At 37.0% G+C, this 21220-nt stretch overlaps 1 protein-coding gene across 1 annotated transcript in view; it reads right to left on the reverse strand.

Moving 5' to 3' along the window:
- PCLO (piccolo presynaptic cytomatrix protein) overlaps positions 1–21220 on the reverse strand; it is a 368745-nt gene that overhangs the window by 78333 nt on the left and 269192 nt on the right. Inside the window, exons 11-16 of the mRNA XM_075081514.1 lie at positions 12049–12157; positions 11382–11449; positions 8487–8698; positions 3425–3475; positions 2381–2511; positions 742–768 (exon numbers count right to left, since the gene is read on the reverse strand). Of these exons, the coding sequence (XP_074937615.1) occupies positions 742–768; positions 2381–2511; positions 3425–3475; positions 8487–8698; positions 11382–11449; positions 12049–12157 (598 nt within the window). The remainder of the gene's footprint in view (positions 1–741; positions 769–2380; positions 2512–3424; positions 3476–8486; positions 8699–11381; positions 11450–12048; positions 12158–21220) is intronic.

Here is a 21220-nt window from a genome sequence, read left to right on the forward strand (position 1 = left end):
AATGAAGAAACAGGCTGATGATGGAGAAGATCTGTTTAGTAAAACTAATCTGTTGATTTGTTTGGTTAGGTTTCTACTTTCAAACAAATTTAGAATTAGGACTGAATTATTATTATTTTATACTTGGCCTGGGCTGACATTAACATATCTTGAGAGTGGAGTTTTGCCTTATGTTTCCAACTCCATAACAAACAAAGCACTAGTAATTTTAAAAACTAAAAATGCAACTTTGTTTACCACAAATAGCCATTTATGTGGTCAAGCAGCTTTAAAGCCAGCTGGGCAATTATCTAGAATTATGCCTGGCCTTAATGTCTATATACTGTGCAAGGTGTAGCGAGAAAAATGTTCCATTTAATTTCCAAACAGTGCCTGTTTCTCTTGGCAGTAACACCATTCAAAATATTGATACAAGCTCACTATTAAGTATTTTGCAACTTTCAGTGAGTGAGAATGAATTTTTAGATATCTCTAAACTAAATCCTTTCAGATGTCAGAAGAAATTCTGTTTGTCATCAGTGTTTGGCCCTAGAATATTATTTCACTGAGGAACATTAATTACTTGTTTCCAGTTCCTTCTGACCCGGAAATGGGATTCATTAGAGAATGAACAGCAAAACCATACTGCAACTGTGTGTCATCAAAACTCAAGGAAATCTATAGTTCAACGCACAGGCTTATAATGATATCATGCATGCATACAAAAGTGAAAGAAAAAAATTGGAAGATAGTACACTCTACCTTGCATTTTGGACAACCATGACTTGTCTGCATACCCAGCATTTACAGAGTTAGGAACACGGAGGAAGCAGTGTGAGAGAAAATGAGAATAGAGATGAAAGAAAATGTGAATAATGGGCAGTTTCTAGTACCAGAAGGAAATAGAGGCATTAAGAAGAAGAACAAGTCTAGTATGGAGTGAACTACAGATAAAAGATATGCAGTAGCAATTCGTTTCTGCTTTCAGAAACCAGTTTGGCACTTTTGAGAAGCTCTTAATTTTCATTATTCCCTAAAGCCCCAAATTACATGCAAAATTGTAACATTGCCATGTTTTAATATAATGAACCCAAACAAAACTAAAAACCAAATTCTTCATAACTTGGCCACAAGTTTAAACCTATACGTGTGTCTGGGTTAGACCTCTGCAGGGTGAACACCTCTCTAGTTCAAAGCTTTATTTCTACATCAGTGAATGTACCTGCAAAATTGCCAGTAAGATTGATTTGACAAGTATTTTACAAGACTCTTGGGTCCATTAAAAAAACCCTCAAGATTTAGGACCTGTTCCCATTATATTCTGTAATAGTTTTGGGCCCAGTGCCACTGAGCAGTATTGAATGCTGTGGAGCTGGAATTAGCAAACTACAGAAGAATACGCATGCCTTTAGCTGTGTCATTCATGTACTTTTAGCAGTGTTTGTCCATACGCCAAATGCTGAACTGTGACCTGAGCATCCACTTTCCTGTTACTTTGAATAGAACAGAAATACAGATTTTCAGTTGTAACGTCCTAGCCTAAGAGTCTTTTAGGATGAGTGCAATTACACAAGCAGAGAAGTTTGCAGGAATTTTCTCTGGAATCTAAGGTCTCATCCATCAGCTTTAGATACACTACTATGTAACTGAAGTCAGCAGGATTATTATAACCATGTATACTTATGCACACGTATGACATTCTGTAACTTTACGGCACAAAAAAGAGTTATATTATTGCTGATACAGGAACATATCGTTTAAAGGAAACACTAATGAACTATTTGTAATTACTGAATCTAAAAAAGCAGTGGTCTGTGAAAAAGTGATTAGTGGTTTGTATAGTCCATAGATACAGAATTACCAGAATTTCTAAAATTAGCTATTTAAAAAAAAGTAATAAACAAATCACATGGAATGAACATTTTCTGTATAGTATTTCACACCTTTGGTATTATACCGCAACCTTAAATTTATCTCAGATACTGTAATTCTGTAAGTTTGCGAAACTGTCCCAAATTCAGAATGTCTTGAGCTGAAGCAACAATTCTATTTTAACCCTAACATATAGCTTTCTATATTACAGAAAGTATTATATATATTTAGTACATTTCAGTAGAGTCAGTTGTTCTTTTAAAACATATTTTTGCATCTATTGGAATTTTTAAATGGAAACATGAAAAAAAATTTAAATCTACAAGAATGACCATGAAGTCCCAGAGGTCGTTAGCAACGTACACACATTCTCCTGGATACAGGATCTGCCTCTTTACTAAAAACCTACCATTTTTCCTGGTGTTGTACCTGGATTTTCTTCAGCAATAACTCTCAGTTCTGTTTATTAGTGACAAGTAACAAACCCAAATTAAAAGAAAGTTCAGGTTCAAATTTCTTTTATACTTACCCTCTCCCTGGAAGAAGATAAACTTTAACAAAGGGGTCAGAATAGCCATTGTTGTCTCTGGGAGCAAGGTTTCTTGCCTGAAGGATGTGAATGACAAGGTTGCCAAGGTGTTTGTCATAGTTGATTTGAAGCTAGAGAATGCATTAAAACACAGTAAGTTCATTTGTTATTTTTACTTCCTAAATGATTCAATTCATCTCCAAAATCCTTTTAATAAAATGAGTTTTAGACCTTTACTTTGGCTGGAAATAAACAGTTTAGAAGTTTATGTCTCTCTCTCCTGGCTAGAATGAGATGCCAGATGATTATGTTTGATCATGAAACAAATTTTGCTTTCAAAGGCTGTCAGTATTGGTTTGTTGTTTTTTTTTAATTAAAAAAAAAAGGAATTAAATCTATTCCAGTCAGGAGAAAGCAGATGAAATCTGGACCCTTGATATTATTCTGAGCAATAGCCAGTTTATTGAGTAGGAATTACACAAATTCTGCCTGGAGCCCAAGCCTGGGAAGGATGTTGTAATACTATGGAAAGACCCTTAGTACTAGGATAGGAGAAAGTGATGAATTAAGGAAACAAAAGACAGAAATCTGTAGGAAATTAGGCTTAATTTATTCTGCCACTTCCGGTTCTACTGTTTTTAAAAACTAGAGTAAAAAAACTAGAGAACCACAAACTTGGCATTGCATGGAAATGAATCCACTGCACTACGTGAAACCCACAGCAGTCTTTGCTTAAATGTAGAGAGACTGGGAATTTCTGAAGTAAACCACAATAAGTGCCCAAAGATTAAAGATTAGAATGTATTTCACTATGTTTTTAGCCCCTTCAGGAACAGTAGCATTTTCCATTCTTCTGTCTGCATTTGACAAGCCAACATTAAAGACATACACAGAGGTGAAAATCTAGCACTGACTTACAAGTGACATTTGAAGGTGTTGGAGTTGAATAAGAAATCAGTTAATGGAGATTGTTTCCTGCAAAATTATTCATTAGAAAAATGCAGCCAGTAGCAACAACTTACAGAGAAAAAGCTATATATTTACCTGAATTTCTCCAGTGATTGGATGGGAAGCAGACTTTGTAGTTTCAGTGGGCTGCCAGATTAAAACACATAAATAAATACATAGCCACACACTCACAAATATACACATATGCTTATTGGAAAGAATAGATTTTCAAAGTTAACTTTTTACCAGATGTTGTTTATACTGCTGTATTGCCACATATCTTTAAAATCCATTTAATTGTCTACAATTTGTATGCTCAAAACTAATAATTATGGTATTTCAACAGCACTTAAAGTCCATCCCAGCCATTTTGATCAGACTTCATGGAAGTACAGAATCAGACAATTTGAACACAAAAGTCTTTCCAGTCTGAGCAGATTGGTCACACAGGCAGGTGTGGGGAGAAAGAGTCATATAGCATTAACCCTGTCTAAAAAACTGAATGTTGCAAAGAGAAACCAAATACCATGTCAAGCACAACATTTCTATTGAAAGGCAAAGGTTACACTAGTTTAAATTGAGTTTAGGTGAACATGGGTAGAAAGAGTGGAAAGAATGGTACTAAAACTGAATGATGTGTATAAGTGGATTTCACAATTGCAAGTCATGTCATATAATATTTTTTGCTTTATTCTGTGTTTTCTGATAATCAGTTCAGCTACACCACTTCATCTTCAAATTCCTCCACACACTTTCATTACATGAAATTTAAATTTTCTGTCCTCCCCTTCATGATGCTCTATAATCTTGCCTATTCCTTTTTGTTCTGTATCGCTGAGCTTCTCTAGATTGCTGACAAAAGCAATAAAATCCTTCATGCCTTTTTTTTTTCCCTTTTTCTTCCCTTGTGTTTGTTAGTAGTTGCAAAATAATACCACCATTTGCTTCAAATGAACTCCCAAATATATGCTGTTCTGTTGAACGGTGGTGTCCTTGACCCACCCTGGACCTACCTCTAATCTGCAAGCCATCAGTCAAGCAAGAAAACTCTATGGCTCAGTAGCAGGATCTGAATATTTTTGCATTCTCTCCACATCTGCTTCTTGGTTGATGCAGCAGAAAACAAAGGATGCAAACAAGGACAAGCTTTCTGTTCTCTGAAGACTGATCTGGAAGTCATCTTTTCCTGTTTGTCCAGATGTGACCAGCAGCCTGACCTATTATTCTCTGTAATTAGGATTTCTTTCACTTTCTGAGAAATGTAAAACCCATCTGCCTCTTTTGTGCTGCCCTACCCTCCAAAAACCCTTTAGAGATTTTCTCAGGATGTTGGATATGAGTTGTTTCAAATTAGGCCAATGCACAGCCTACGTCTCCTGGAGCAGAGCATGAAGTTATGGTGATACACTACTCTTCTCAGGTTTGCAATGAAGAACCATCCCCTCAGTCACTCAGATCTGCAGGCCAGAACTAACCAGAAAAATCCCAGCCAAACACTAGCACAACAGAAAACAAGGGAGAAAATGAGCCCAAACTTGCCTGTTATATAGTTATATTCACCGTGTTGTGTTGCCTTGCTTTTGTTTGTTTTACATGCTTGCCTTCTGGATGTGTTTCTTTATGAACATAAGCTTTTTCAGAAAAAAAAATTGCACGTGCCAGTCAAAAATAATTATTGTGGATAATTTTTGAATCAGCTTTTCTTGGTACCTTACAAAGGTTTAAAAGAAGAGTAATCTCCCTGATATTAAAAATAGATCATCACTAGTTCATAAAATGTTCTGAATATTAAATGATATTTTAGCTCAATAGCAAAGTACTCCTAAAACTTGTTTAGTCCTTGAAAGAATATTCAAAGAGAGAATTTCACTCCTAGCATCATGTAAACTTTCAAAGTAGTTCTCAAATAGCTTACATTTCTCATACTTTACCTCTACAAATGGATTTTAGTATACTATCCTAGTTCTGACCCCAGTCTGTACGAGCACTGACAGTACTGACAATGCTACAAGGTAACACGGAGTTAGCTGTGCTGTGCCTACAGAATCACTGCTGGATAGTCTAAATGCTCTAATTTTTCAGAAGTTTGAACAGCAAAAATAATGAGTTTGTTCACCCCAACTATCATGTAAAACAGAATGCATTAGTACAAATACTGCAGGAGTCCAGAGAAAAGGGAATGGGCATGCCGGATTTGTGTGTGGACTTCCAAAGGTGGTTAATGTGGAGTTCCCTTTAGCCATGCAGTTACTTTGCTTTCATCTACTTGTCTGTAAAGCTAAATGTGCATTTTAATGTTTCGATATCATTTTTAAATCTCTGTATTAATTTAGAAGGCTGTGATTCAGAATATTAAATATTTTGTTTTTTCTCTGATGTCAGCGGATTTAAAACTGACCATGAAGAGCTACCCAAATGTTTCAAAGAAACGTGAATAATTTAGGCTGAAAGAGACCTCTCAATGTCATCTGGTCCAAGCCCCATCTCAGGGCTGGGCCAGCTTCGAAGGTAGATCTGGATTGAAAGACAGAGATGTAAATAAGTATCCTTTATCAGGGTCTCAGTGAGGATTAATTTTAAAAAGGAAAAGCATTTCACTGCTGACTTCTCTAGGAGCTAAAGGGTCTGAGGATTTAGAAAAACAACCCATTCTTCAAGGCACAAAGACAATTAAATGTTTCTATAGGGCATTTATAACCTGGATGTAACCTGCACCGTAGAATGATCATGCATTTACATTACAAAAGAAGCAGGTCTGCACAGGGTATAGTCAGCTCAAGGCTCTGAAAGGTTAAATCTCTCCTGTGATGGCTAATCTAATTTCATTCTTATTTCTTTTGATACTCCCTGCATGCACTCATGCACCCTGTGCAAAAGCTGGTGCTTTGCAGTGCCGTCACACCTGCTGGAGGAGGTTGTCATTACCATGGTGTGAAACTTGTTAATGCCGGGCTCTGATGCTATGTGCTATCACTCTCTGTAGTAATGGGACAAAATATTAAATATGAGAGAACTGGCACTGCAGAATATAGAAGAGAGTAGTACAACATTTCTGGAGACTATATTCTATACAAAAAAACTTTAAAAAAAAGTCTTACTTGCTAAAAATAAGAACAGTAGCAAAAACAAGATCTAGGCAGTTTGGTTGTTTAGTCTGTCATGATATTTTGGCAAGGCTGCAACCTGCCCAAGGCAAAGAGCTGTTCCAAAAAACACGAGCAGTAGCTTTCTCTTCTAAGAGAGCTCAACACCATTATAAACTTGGCCTGCAGTCAATGAACAGCAACTACACGAGTCAACAAGAGCTACGGTTGTTATGAAAGCAATGCCTCTCAATGTAGTTTTCAGAAATAAGTGAAGAATGTTTTAAACATTTACCTGATTATTTTTGACTTTTGCATCCCCTACATAAAGGCATGAGTTTTAATAATTTTTTCTTTCATCTTCATAAGCCTCCAGATGAATTTTCATAAAAGATTACTAAATCCTTTGTGAAGCAGGAAATGAAATTTATACATCTAACTTTAGGTGACCTGCTACAGTGCCAAAGCTGGGAACCCAGTCTTCACATGTGGACAGAGAGAAGCACCTCTCCAGGACACACTGCACATCAAGGATTTATGGCTCTCCTTACACTATGAAGTGAATTCAGGAGTGTGATTCATCTAACCAAATGAAAGGGATGGTGACATCTGCACTAAGAGCCCTGCCCTCTCCCTTCCATGCAGTGCATGCACTTCAATGGCAGGGTTCATCCAGTCGTATGAACTGTACTTCAGAAGTGCGTTGTTCTCACTGGTAAACATAAAGTGCATGGCAAACTAGTTCATAGGTAGATGTTTACAATCTCCAGAGTGAGGTGCAATGAAACCGACTATTAACCTGACAGTTAGGCAACTCTGCCAGTTCCCTGAAGTTAGGTGCAATAAATCTTGACATATGGATTTAACTTGTGCATCATAGACCTGAATTAGTTCATAATAAGTCAATGGGAATTGTGACAAGACAGAATTACTATCCAAAACAAACTGATCCATAAATACATTTGCAGTTTTTGCTAAACTGCTGGATGAAAGAGATATTTTTTTGTGCTTCCCCTCACATGAAAGTTATGTAAGCCTACTGAAGAGCTAATTGAAATGAGCAGGCACCATTTGCTGGTTTTTGTTCATACAGTACCTGATGCATTTGTAGTTCAAACCGCAGTCATAGTTTCAACAGCACAAAATTACACACATAACAATGCTGCAGTAGGAACCTTGCAGTCCCAAGAAGGAATGAAGATACAGAGAAATAAATATCTAGAAAGCATCTTGTTTGCAATGTTAAGCTTTGCTTCCAATAGTAAGACAGTGAAAAGCTATGTATTTGGGATAGCAATCAGCTTTAGCTATCTTGCAAATTGCTTAAGCAAATACAGTCTTCACAGGACTGATTTTTCTCTTCAGGTGTTAACCTTTTTGACACAAAATGCAAAAATGTGACAGATTACTTTATGATTTAGTTTCCAGTTTCAATTGTGAAAAAATGCTAAATTCCCCCTCTGCCCTTTCCAGGTGTGCAGGTAGGTGCACAAAGAGAATGAAGTTCAGCTGAGAAACGGACAGGATGTGGCAGAGAAAATGAGAAATCATGCTTAACAAGTTCACAGGAATTATCTAGTGACAAAAAACATTTTGATGGTAAATTTATTTTAATTATTTCCGTGGCTTTCAGAGGAATGCTTAATATTGCTATGATTATTCATAGGTTGTAAAACTTCCAACAGTAGCTTAGTACAGAGAGAGAAATTATGGTTTTAGGAATATCAGCTGCTTCTGTGGAACTAGTACCTCACCATCATGTAGGATGCACTTAAAAAGCAAGAGCAATGTAGAATGAAAAGGGCAATTATTTTGTTTTAAAATAATAATATTAAGTTTGTGAAATCTATTTTCAGAGAGGGTCCAATCTTTTACGACCTTGGATAAAATGCATAATCTCCTTTCCTTGTGTCCAAATTCTATATCTTAACAGTCATTAACAGTAATACTCATCACTGTCATGGAAAAGAACTCATCAATATGTGCTGTGATTTCTTGCTGCACTGAAGAAGATAAATAGGCAGTGTCTTCTTGTCACCAAAGTGTTATTGCTGCATAACTGAGAAGTTTCTTACCTTGCTGCTATGCCGCTTTTTGCTCACTGAGGGAGAACCAGGCTGACCAGGGCTGGGAACAGCGCTGGAGGTGGCAGAAGTGGTTCCAGAATGAACATGGGATCCCTTTTCCACGCCTGAGGAAGCAACCAGAGGCGACTGCTGTAGAGAAACCTTCTGGAGCTCTGCAGCCAGCTGCTTTGGATCAACCCCTGGGGACTTCGCTTTATCTACTGGATTAAAGTAAGAGAGCTTTGTATTGATAATTGCTAAAACATTCAAATCCATCTTGCCATGGTACAGGGACATGATAATGATCTTCACAAATTTTCACACTGTATGCTTGTATACTGTGAAGATGCAAGAGACAACCTATAAAAAATTGATGTCTCCCCCACAACATCAACATCCCAACTCCAATCTTTCTACTCAACACTCTAGTCAACTAGTGTTACTCATCTCACAAGCTTTCTGAGAAGGTTATTCTCTAGCTGAATAAAAATAGGCCTTGCTGATCATACTGGAGCAAACTACAATTTTAAAGACTGGCCTGTGCTAAGTTTCACTGTTTGGAACTGGTCCAGTTTCACCAAGTATCTGAACTTTGTTGTAACAAGCTTTAACCTCGCCTTTTTTTTAATCAACTGGACATTCAATAAAACTGAAATCTGCTCCTGAGATAATTCATACAAAAATAAAGAGAAAAGGAGCTCAAAGCTTTAGGACCAGAAATTATTCTAAGCAGGATAAAATGAAAACAAATGAAGAGCAGAAGCCCTGATTCATCTTTCCTTATTGCACACAGCTATGTGAGGCATCTGTAGTAGGAGTCTAATTGCCCTCCCTGCTGCCCTGGCAATGAGTGGCAAAATCTACCCTTCCTAGATGTCAATCTCCATTTAATAGAGAAACAAGGTCAAGTAAGTTTCACATGTGCCTTAAGGTGTGTAGGGTTAAAAGGATACTAGGCTCAGCTTGCTTCCCAGGTTCTCAGAAGTATGAGAAACTTAAGGAAATGCGTTAGCTTTACCCTGCCTGCTAGGCTGTATTTGTTTTATCTCTATAGTGCGAATTGAGATTGCTCTTTTCCAAAGCGCTAATGGTCTGCAAAACCTCAGAGGTGATGGCAAGAAAGAGTTGGCTTTGCAGCCAGAAGGGACTCTACAGAGTTGTTCCAACTCAGAAACCACTAGAAGATTGCTAGACTATGAGGAAGCATGCCTGCAAGAATGGAGGAATTCACTTTTCTGTTCTTTCTCATTTTGAGTTATCTCCATTAATAAAAAATATTATGTATTCTAGCTTCTATCCTGTCAAAACCCAATTTCAGCATCTATGAATGCCTTCGGTGGTTTTTGATCTGCTCACTAAGAAAAAAATTACTGGTAGCTCCGTCAGACTCAGTATCTGCTTTCAATTAATAACAATAACATCCATTTTCAACAAAAGGTAGCTTGATGGTAAGTATATTAATAGCTGAGAGAGGTAGATGGTCAGAAAATAGAGGATTTAATCCAGGAAATGTGCACCAACTGATAAAACAGCAGCCACAAAACCACAGAACTCAGAATGGACCCCTAAGAAGCTGAGTAAAATGCTCTTTTAACATGCACTGAGCTTGCTGAAGGGCTGCATTACTAGTAATATTGTGGATGTTGGTTCAAAGTTAGATTAGATACTACTAATACCATGATTAGAGCATGCAGTCATTGTATTAATTCATTAGAAGGGAATCCTCCCAGAAGCACTGCCGTTTTAGAAGTCACATAACAAAACTTCACACAAAGTACTTCCTACTGCAGCCCTGTATCCTAGTAAATACCGTATTTTCACCACTAATAATAGGCCACAAGCCTTGTATTAAGCTAACATAGGCCTTAGGATTTTTGTTTTATTTGCACCTGCTCCAGTTTGCTAGCAGCTTTGTTTTAGCTTGTCTGGCTGCAACAGCAATTGTCTAATGACCAGATGGCTATGACCTTAATTTGTAAGAGTTATGATTCACCTTGCATAATTGTGCTGTATAATGTCTATTCTTAATAATTTTGATATATAACAGCACAACAGCAATTGCACTATGTAAACTGAAATATTTCTGACTCCAGGTTAATAATAGAGCTTATAGGAGCACAGGCCTGGGGTGACAGCAGAGTACTGCAAGGTTTGGGCACAGGACCATAGCTGAGGCCCCAGGGCTACCAGCAACTCACTGGTCAGTTACCAACAATAACACCAACCCAAGAGCTGGGCAAAATCTATTTTAGGAGCAACAGAAGGAACAAAGAACAAGAATATATCACATTCAAAGTGTACAATATCCAGTCAAGTCATAAGTAATGAAATGCTGCTGACCAGTGAGGAAAGAGCAAGGCATACTAGAGAACAAAAAAGGCCCCAAGCAGCTCTTGACGCGAAGAGGAAAGAATCATCAACAACATCCACCTCCCAGCAAGGAGGAATCAAAAACTCTCACCACAAACATCACACTCCTCCCAGCAAATTCCTCAGGACACTATTGACTTGCTGTACTGCCCGAGAATGAAACCATTGCCTGCAGGGTCCGAAGAAGCTGCCGAAGGGGGACCATTATGCCACAGTTTTCTATGGCATGTATGGATGAAGGGGTAGCTAGCAGGAGATATTACCCGGATAAGAAATGTTAGCTGCAGTATGGTTACTGAGATTTCCTTTGTATTAATTAGATATGTAGACTGTGTCAGTATGAATTGAACTGAATAACTGAATAACCAACAATAAATGCTTGGCTTAGTGTATAATGTGTAGTCCCCTTTCTGCCCATGGCAAGATCTCGGATGTAACACCTGAGCTTACAATGCTAATACCCTAGCTTATCTAAAATCCAATTTTCAGCTGCTACCTGGTCCTCCAATAGCAAAGCAATACCTTATTACTTACCTGCCTTTACTGGTTCATGCAGCTCCAGGTGCTGGGGATTCTCAGAATCCGAAAGCATGTTTAGGTCCCTAAAGAAAGCAATGAGAAGCCTGAGACAAAAGAAACTCTTTCCTCATACCCTCATTATTGTATTAAGTAGATAAATGAATAGTGGTTCATGACAGAAAGCAGCTCCCAAGCATGGCCCCTTCTTAGCTGATAAGTACTTGCAATGCTGTTAAAGAGCTGAGAAAAGGTTCTTTTAAGGTGAAATCTTTAATGGATTGAATGCAAGTTTATACATTTCTTGTGGTGCTTAAATAACTTTCATCTAAGGGATATACGTTTCAGTAAAAGTCAAGTTAGTGCTAAATTACTATCTTTTTCTAACCCCAGTAAGTTCAGTGAATTGTAGGTGTATCAATGAGAGGAGATTGCGGCCTGACAATGGACATATCATTGTTTATAAAAGCATAATTACTAACATCTGCCTCAGCTTATCTTTCCTTAGGACTTTAAAAGAAAAAAAGACCAAACAGACCTTCCACGCTCACAGTGAACTCTTGCTAATTATTACATTGATGCTTCCTGCTAACAAAGGTTCCACCTTAACAACTGTAAATTAAAAAAAAAAAAAAAGCCATGAAAAGCAAAAAAAATGGAAACAGAAAGATGGGGAAAAACTCACAGTCTTACACATATTTCTGCTTCCCCACTCTGTTGAATAATAATGCTCTGGACTTCTTCATAAGTTTTCCCAGTCAAGGGGATGCCATTCCATTCCAGCACCTGCATTCCTAAGAAGGCAAAACAGCATGAGGTTAAGTGCTCAGATTTTGACAAAGGCATCAGACAGACTGCTTTGACAAGATTTGATGTAAATGTTGTTTAAATGGCACAACACATCAGCAAAGCCCTTTCACTTGACGCAGATTAGACTGTTGAGTGTTACTGTCCTATCAGCTATAACTTACCAGTTGAAACAAGTCAGGGGATTAATTCCTACCTGATTCAAACTACACATGCACTCTCCATAGTCTGGGTTGTGTGATACTGAAAAACTTTTGCAATTTCAAAAACATGCACACCTACCAATATGGCAAGAAACCAAAACATTACATATATCAGCCATTTCCTGGCCAGCCATGGTCTTGGAAGATAACTGCTCCCTACGGTGGCACTTGCTGTTAAGAAGCCAAGCCTCGAAATGAGACTAAATCTGTGAATATGATTTGGTAATTCAAATACATTTCCTCTACTTTGTCAGTTAAGAAAATTCAACAAGATGAAGGTAGTTAGGCAAACTGATTTTAAATGAAAAATGTATCTCCACATTTCAAACATCAGCCTGGAAATATTCAGGTTTAAATTTTTCTTCTGTATCTTTTCTTATGAAAAAGTGACAAAACAGCTGAACATAATCCACTGTGGAAGACAGGAATAGAGCTATGATAAACAGGCTGAAAAATACTGTATACAGATCTAATCTGCTGTGCCTTCCAAGTATCCCAGGGCTGAGCCAGGAGACTCAATATGGAGCAAGGTATCACTATAAGGAAGTTTTATGCTCGGTATTTACAGACAATCCCTCTATAATTCATGTGAGGTGTATTCTGATAAGATGGGAAATCTTTTGGTTGCAGTAAAATGCTTACAAAAAGCAAACCGTAGATTCATATCTGGGAGTTACAACTCAGGTTCCAAGAGCTGCATTCATATTTTGAAGTAGTTAGTCATAAGGCTGACTTCAAAGAGATTAACTTCTCACTAATGTACATACGTCAAAATGCAAGCCTCAGGCTCTAAAGAAAAAAATTGCTTCATGGGACAAGATACTGAATTCTTAATAGTCCATTAAAAGCAATGTATTACAAAACATCTGAAAACCACATCATCCACACAGCAAGGAAAACCACACTTAGCTTGCTACCACTTACACAGATAAAACCAAGTCTTCACCTGGGTCATATTTTTATTTCAAATTCCCGTGCTGTTGCATATAACAAATAGGAAAAATAATGAAGTGAAATGTGGAGATGAACTCATAGGAAAACAAGCTGCTAAATAAAATGTCATGAGAATTGTTCATGGAATAAAGCAGATGAAATTATTTGACAATGAAAGAATATGATAAATAAAGGTTATAACTTTATATTACAAATTTTCCATAGGATTCCATGAATTAGGATTCGAAATATCAGATTTGCTCATAACTTTTCTCAGTAAGAATTTATCATTTTGTTTGCAGCAGTTTACAGAAATACAAGCTGTGCAGAATGACTAAAAAGTGATGCTCAGAAGGCAGTAAAGCCAGCTGCTTACTGCCAAAATAGATTTGTCTTTTCCTAAAATTTAGCCCCTTTCATTTACCAGCCATCATTCAAAAGCATGATCTTGCTTTTGCTTGTTAGAGCAGATCTGGTTTTAAGCTTAGTTCCTCTAGAATAAAGCAACAGTAATTATGAATAAATGCAGCTCCCCCTGATTTTCTGCCATACAAATATAACAGCACGCACTCTGTCTTTAGAAAGCTGCAAGAAAGGAAGGAACTGAAGTTATTTTTGTTTTCCTGTCAATGTGTGCCTTCATAATGCTATTGTGGCATAGGATGTTGAGTATGACAGTACAAACCTCTTGAGTAAGCCAAGCCAAGCCACCACTTCTATGTATTGGCAATGAACAAGAATAAAACTGGAAAGTTCTAGAGATTTGAGAATGTGGTTAACATCTTTTTGTTTAAAAAAAAAAAAAAAAGCTTTGCTGACAAAATGCATCCAGCTACCATCCTATGCTTACCGTATCTTGCTTGCATGGCTTCAGAAGAAAATTTACCAGGGGACCTATAAGGCTATCATCACCAACTTGCTTTAATTTAAAAGACCAGCAGGAAGAGCCTAGTTGAGTACCGCTGCAGTGCGGGGATTCAGAAATCAAGTCTCATTTCCACTGGTGAGTTTCACTACTGAATGCAATGGCACCGCAGTCACTCGCTTGGTCAGTGAGGTCAAGCACACATGAACAAAGCAGCAAACCAAAAGGAAATTGAATCTCAGCAGCCTTGGCTCACACAGAGATCCATTTTAGCTGTCAGTATAGGGGTATTCTTTTTTTTATTGGCTGCCTTGTGGATTTATGAACGTTTGAAATCAAAGCAATTTAAACATGACTTAATTGATCTGACTGATAGCCCTAGGGTCTAAGGAAAAAGTTTTTAGGCAAGAAGCTGGTTTCTTTTTTCTTAAGGAGTAACTGCTAAATAACTTTTGCTGGAAAAACCAATGTTACAAATAAAACCTTTAGAAGGAATGTTAGTCTAATCAACAAAAAAAAGAAAAAGAGTACCGAGAAGTCACAGCAGACTGGTGATAAAAACGTTTTTTTGCCTAAAAAGCAATCACATTCTGTAACTGGTCTTTGGTAGTCAAGACATCTTATTCACATTTCCAAAACATTGCATGTTTCAAATTACCAATTTAGTAGGCAAAAAACAAACAGGAAGATGAGAAAACTTACTTTGCTCCATGACAAATCTGCTGACTGAGGAAGAACTAGTAATTGCCCTGATAATCAAATGAGTAACTTTAACTTCTGTTAGCATCTTTTTTTTTTTTTCCATTTCATTTGGTTGGCTACATCCTGCATTGATGGTGAGCAATAACTTATTTTTGGCAATATCAGCTCCCACAGTTAGCAGATCAGCTTTATACATCAAGACCTCCTCCCTTCTTCAGTAAGTGTGCTGACACACATGATTTGCTCAGTCTTTTTGGTGTGTACTTAACGGTGACATTTAGAACCTGGAATCAGAAGTTGTTTATAATTTTCCACTGATTACAAATGATTATTCCAGAGAAGTAACCTCATACATTCGTGACTGCCATGGAGATATCCACATTTAGCTAGGTTAATATCATCCTTTCCCTTAAAAAACCCATGCTACCATAACCAAAGTGATGAAATTAATCAACCAGGGATGTTGTTATATTATGGGAACATGGAGTGTACGAATCAGTGTATCTGTTGATCTGTATTTTAGTCCCCAGGTAATCATTAACGTGAACGAAACAATAGACAATGTGCTTCTGTCAGAAAAGGATGACAAAATGTGGTTTCATGTAGTGGACTGAGAAAACTGGCCAGGACTGCCAAGATTAAGAACCAAGTAAGTAAAAGGTAACTCTGGCAGGGGGAAATCGCGACTACCAACTCACGGACCACCGACCCAAGTAATACCACCTACTTAGAAGAAAACAATGGAAGAGGACAACTGAGACTGCGCAGTAATTTACATATGGAGGAACGAGCAAGTTTGTACCAACCAGTAAAAAGGACAATAACGAATATGTATGAATATGTAAATTTTTGATCTATAAATTGTACGGGAAAGGTGTGTAAGGTACGCACGTTAGGAGGAGCGATCCCCCGTGCATCCGGCGCCATGAATAAAGAATGCCTGCTCTTTAATACTAAATTGGTGTTAAAGAGTTGTTTCTGATTTTACCACGTTTTTTGGTAACACTACAGTCCTATTGTCTTGAAAGAGAGAAAGAAGCTTATTGTGTTCGTATATTCTTCCATATGCATCTGTTACTGGACATAGTTGGAGATGATATCAAAGTCTTAGTGTACCTTTCCTCTGACACAGTTGTCATGGTGTTCTTTGTAAGTACCAAATAAATATCTCAAAGCCTCCTGTATTTGTTATAGTTGCTGCTCTCCATGCTTAAAATAAGAGGTTGCTCCTGGAGGGAGGGTCAGTTCTTATGCTGCAGAAGTGAAGAAGGGCCCACATTTCACCAAAACCCTCACGGGAAGGAGAGGGTAGAATTTTGTTGTATTGAATTATATTGCCATATTTAACACATGCAGCTTAATGCTGTTCAAGACGACCAGGCTCTTTTTAGCAACTTGTAAAGTGTTAACATTTATTATTTTTGTTTAGGCATGAGTAGGCCAATTATCTGTTAACTGATAACAATAAAACCTGAAAACTCTGCAGAACCGATTTCCTTTTTCTGACATTTTGACAAGTCATTTGACAGCTTGTGAAATGGAAGCTAAGAACTGATGAAATTTGAAATCTGCTTTTAACAGTGGGGAGTCAGGGACTATTAAGAAGTATTGCAAAATTGCAGATTGTCCAGAGACGTTATGGAGTCTCTGTCCTTGAAGGTGTTCAAAACCCAACAGGACACAGCCCTGGGCAGCCTGCTCCCACTGACCCTGCTTTGAACAGGGAGCTTGAACAGGTGATCTCCAGAGGTGTTTTCCAGCCTCAACTGTTTTGTTTTTCTGTGTTAAATAGTTAAATTTTGTTTTGTAGACTATGCTAATGTTTCATTCATATATGCTGTAGCTCTATGTATCAAACAAAGCAGAAATAGCTGATTCTAGGGATATTAGATCTGCACTGTGAAGTCCATAAATAGTTCAGAGTGCAGTTCCATGAATTAACTGATTTGGTCTACCTGAGGAATAACAAATAACTGTTCCTTATCTCTTTGAACTCCTGTATTTGAGTGGGTATGTACTCAAACTATTTATCTATTTTTTCAAGAAGAGGAGGAATATTTAGCAACAATGAAAAAGTCTGCAATATCAAATGATCAGAAATTAATTCCATGGATATTTTAAAAGTTAGGTATAATTGCGTGCTGTATCATGGCTCACAGTATTTAGGAGAAACTGAAATAAAAACAATTGTTCTTTGTTCTACTTTTTGGCACAGGTACTTTGATGTAGTTCCTGTGGGTAGACTCTGCCCTCATTAAGTAATGATTAATTAAACTCATCAACTGTTATCCTGTTTAAAACTAAATTGTAAGAAAGATCTGAGAGCTGATAAAGTGAATCATTGTATTATTGCCTCTTTTAGGAGTTATGATAATGAAAAGATATCTAAGACAGACTTACAGAGAGTGATCAAAAATACTACCCACTATGGTCTTGATCCAACTAATAAAAAAATACCCTTAATTTTCGAAGTATTTTTCCTAATTTGCTATACTGTGGTGACACAGAACCCTGGACACTAAAATTGTTGCTTTTAATGGTTACCAGTGAAGATTATATGATATCATGGTTATGACTAATGCATTAACCTACAAGCATTTCAGGAGTGGATCTCTTTAGTGCATATACAATCCATGTTCATGGCCAACAGTTTGCGGACTGTTTCTTCGGAGATGTTATTCAAGGACTGTGGCGGTGACTGCTCCCTGCCACGGACACTGGTTGTCTTTCTAATTAACCCTAGCTTTGGGAATTCCATTAGCTTTACTCCTGACTTGCACTAACGCAAAACACTGATGCAAATGCTCTTTTTTAAAAAATCAGATTATTAGATACTGGCTGTTCAATAGCTTTGGACCAAATTTTGCTCTGTATTTGTGCACACTAGGAATGACACAGAGTTTAGAAATTTTATAGAAATAACAGCTTCCCTCAAATGCCAGTAATAGGAGTGATCCTGAGCTACAACCTTAGACTACTTATAATATTGTGTTTTCATATTCAGAAGGGTTTTCAGGAAAACACATGCTGCAGGAGAATACTAGATAAATGACTACTTTTTCTCTGAAGTGAATTTCATACCAGGGAAGCTGTTAAACTTGAAAACTTAAATGATTTATTTATCCACAGAAACAATATAGCAAAGCTGCAAATACCCTATGCTAGTACTTCAGAATATCTTATCTTGGACCCAGAAGAGGTACTTCTAGTTTCCTTTTCTGTAACTGGTGAGTCCTTGGCTTTGCATTAAGATCTTGAGCATTGTTACTTTCATTTTCTCTGTGAAACCATGAATTTATCAGTTACTTAGCTCCCCTGACTTCATCCAGAGCTGGTTGGAGAGCAGTTTGTTCCTTTATTCTGCAGCCTTGAGAGAGAAGCTGACTATATGGTATGAAAACGCAACTGAAAGAAGGGGGAACAGAACAAAATAACTAAAGTGTCAATGATCTCCTTGGGGGTTGGGCATGGCCTGGATTTAGAAAGGCTATAGCATCTGTCCCCACATCTATCCCAGACATTCTTGTATAATTTATTTCTTTATGTCTGCTTTTTTATTAGTGATCAAGGGTAGAAATATTTCTTTGCTCCATGATGAAATTGCAAGAATATGTAGATAAAAATCTATTTGAAGAGCTCCTACTCTGCTTGGATGGCTGCTCTCAATAAATACATCCTTCAGCCCACTACCTGGGTGATAAAGCTGTCCTGTTTAACTGAATGTGTTTGTATATTTAACATTTCTATTGATAAAAAAGCACAAAACAAATTACAAAATAATAACATGATTAAAGTTGAAATTGAAAGGAATCTAAAAATCATAAAGGGATTTTATTTCTCTGGAGGCCCAACATAGTTGCTTCAAATACAGAAATACTAAACTGAGCCACTGAACACCTCTTGAATTTTATTCCCATCTGTACCACAACGTGTACTATTAGAAAATTAATCTTAGTCACTTTACATACACTGTACGTATGTATGCAGTCTCCTGTTATACTGCAGTCTCCTATTTGATATGCCCAAGGCACCTGAGAAGTGGTAAAACTGTTGTTTGCTGTGTCGCTAAGAGTTTGTAATCGCTTCCAAAAAATCAGACTACATATGTATAAAAACTATTATCTTTCCAATTTTTAGATTCTCAGAGGTGCTCTCCTACTGGAATTTAGAAAGGTCTAGACATTACAATATTAGAATAGAACCTCTGTTTTTTGTTACACCACAATTATACACACAGATTTCTGGGGTTTAGTCTCTGCTTCTTCATAGCCTGTATTGTTTATTTTTATGCAAAATAAACATGTCCATTTGAGTCGCATTTTTCACTGGTCCAATGCTCGCACAGGAAAAGAAAATTGGATTCTCTAGGCTAGGAGCTTCAGTTAGTAGAATGTGAATATTAGTGTCTCTATATGTCATAGCAGAATTAAAATTCAGAAACATTTCTTTGAAATCCCAGAAAGTGCTATAAAAGTTAAATGTGCACTTAGAAAAAGGAGAAACAATATCAACTTGCAGTCTGACATTCAACACTAAATTACATTATGGTTTGTGTTCTCCAGTTTTTTTTGTTTTATTTCTAAACTTTTCTTATGGTTAAAAACAGATTGATGAAAGTCAATGTGTTAATGTATTTCCCTGTACTGCTGGGCATGAGTCACACCAGAACTCATTATTTTTTGTGGGCACCTTAACTTCCTCTCCCATTCATCATTTGCACCCAGGCTGAATATTTTCTATTTTCCATTATTACAATAATTGTTATATAGACAACACTCACAATTCTTAAAAATGGATATGTTGTTCATCAAATAGAAATGATATAATGGACCTGCCTATGCCTCAGGGCTGCTATGCTGCTACTATGAAATGGCATTTATAGAAGTACAGCCAGAGCAAATCAACCTTGTATTTACAGGCAGTTACGGGATGTTATGAACCACTGATTGGTACAGGTGCAGTTATCAACCCAATACCAAACACTGCTCTAATTTAGTCTGCCTTAGCCTATATATATTGGCACATGATTCTGTAGATCACCCTTCAGTTTCAACTATGCTAGGGCAGCAAGTAATGATCTGCATGTATTTGTATGACTTGAATTGAAGCTCTTGGCAAGTTAAATGAAGATTAGAGTTACTGTTTATGAAAATAACTCTTGTATAAATGATAAATGTATAGTGCTTTCACCACTGCTATATCTTCAAACATTATATTACATTAGAATTACAGACAGACGATCAGTTATACCATGCTGAACAAAATGCTGTGGTGCGTTGTAAGTATTCAGTGTTTCAGAAAAATAAATGCTTTTCAAAATATACTGGTCACTGAAGCTACAGAACATAGTGTATTTACTGTGCTTTCAGTAATGTCACATGAAAGATTAGAATGATTTTGCCAGAGAGATGAGCTCCATGTAGAGAGTTCTAATTTAACAGAATGTCTCAAACATTTCATTAACTGGTTGTGTTCACAAAAAAATCCACTTCTAAAAGTAGTTTACTATGAATTCAGATTTTTTAAAAAATAATTGTAGTAATATATAGATGGTAGAATTAAAAAGTCTGTTTAATTAAGAGTCACCTAAAGATTCACCTAAAGATCAGCAAACAATGCGACTGCAGGAATTTCTCTTTGCTGTCTCCTTCATGAGTGGCAAATAAATTAAAAATATTATTTTTGTGGGGGGTTAATGCCAGGTATGGATTTAGACTAGTATATCCCTGTTTGCTTTCAACATATATCAATATTGGTGCATTCAGAATTCAGTGGGGCTTTTTTCAATTTCCATTTTTGAGGAAAAAATTATTCTCTTTTACACAAATGGAGTTTTCTTAGTCCAGCTTCTATCCATTACAGCTAAGAATGGAGTGATACTTGGTTTTGAAATTTTCTTTTGGAGGGGCAAGAGGGACATGTCATGAGATACAAGCATAGAGTTCTTGTGGAAGTTAGAAGAATCACTCTGTCTGTATTACTTCATTTCTAGCCTCCTTAAGAGTATAAATTACTACAGCAAACATGTCAAAGTCTATATAAAACATTGTTCTATTGTCAAAACAATTGGACTCTAGGCACAACTCTTAATTCAGATTTTAAAAAATTGACATAACTTATTAGTGTTAATTTTTTAATACTTCCAAATAATAATACAAAAACCTCTAATGCTCTGTGTTCTATGGAGGAGGAGTGAAATTACCCACACCTCATGCAGGAGGAGGCCCATTGGCTGCTGCTAAGATACCCATGGCCTCATCTTCCCTTTAAAAAGGTGAATCTCTGCCAAGATCAAGCTCAACACAGTGGATTCAAGCCAGACACAGACTCTCCAGACCCAGTAGTGC

This window comes from Phalacrocorax aristotelis, chromosome 1 (genome assembly GCF_949628215.1).
Source record: "Phalacrocorax aristotelis chromosome 1, bGulAri2.1, whole genome shotgun sequence".
NCBI lineage: Eukaryota > Metazoa > Chordata > Aves > Suliformes > Phalacrocoracidae > Phalacrocorax > Phalacrocorax aristotelis.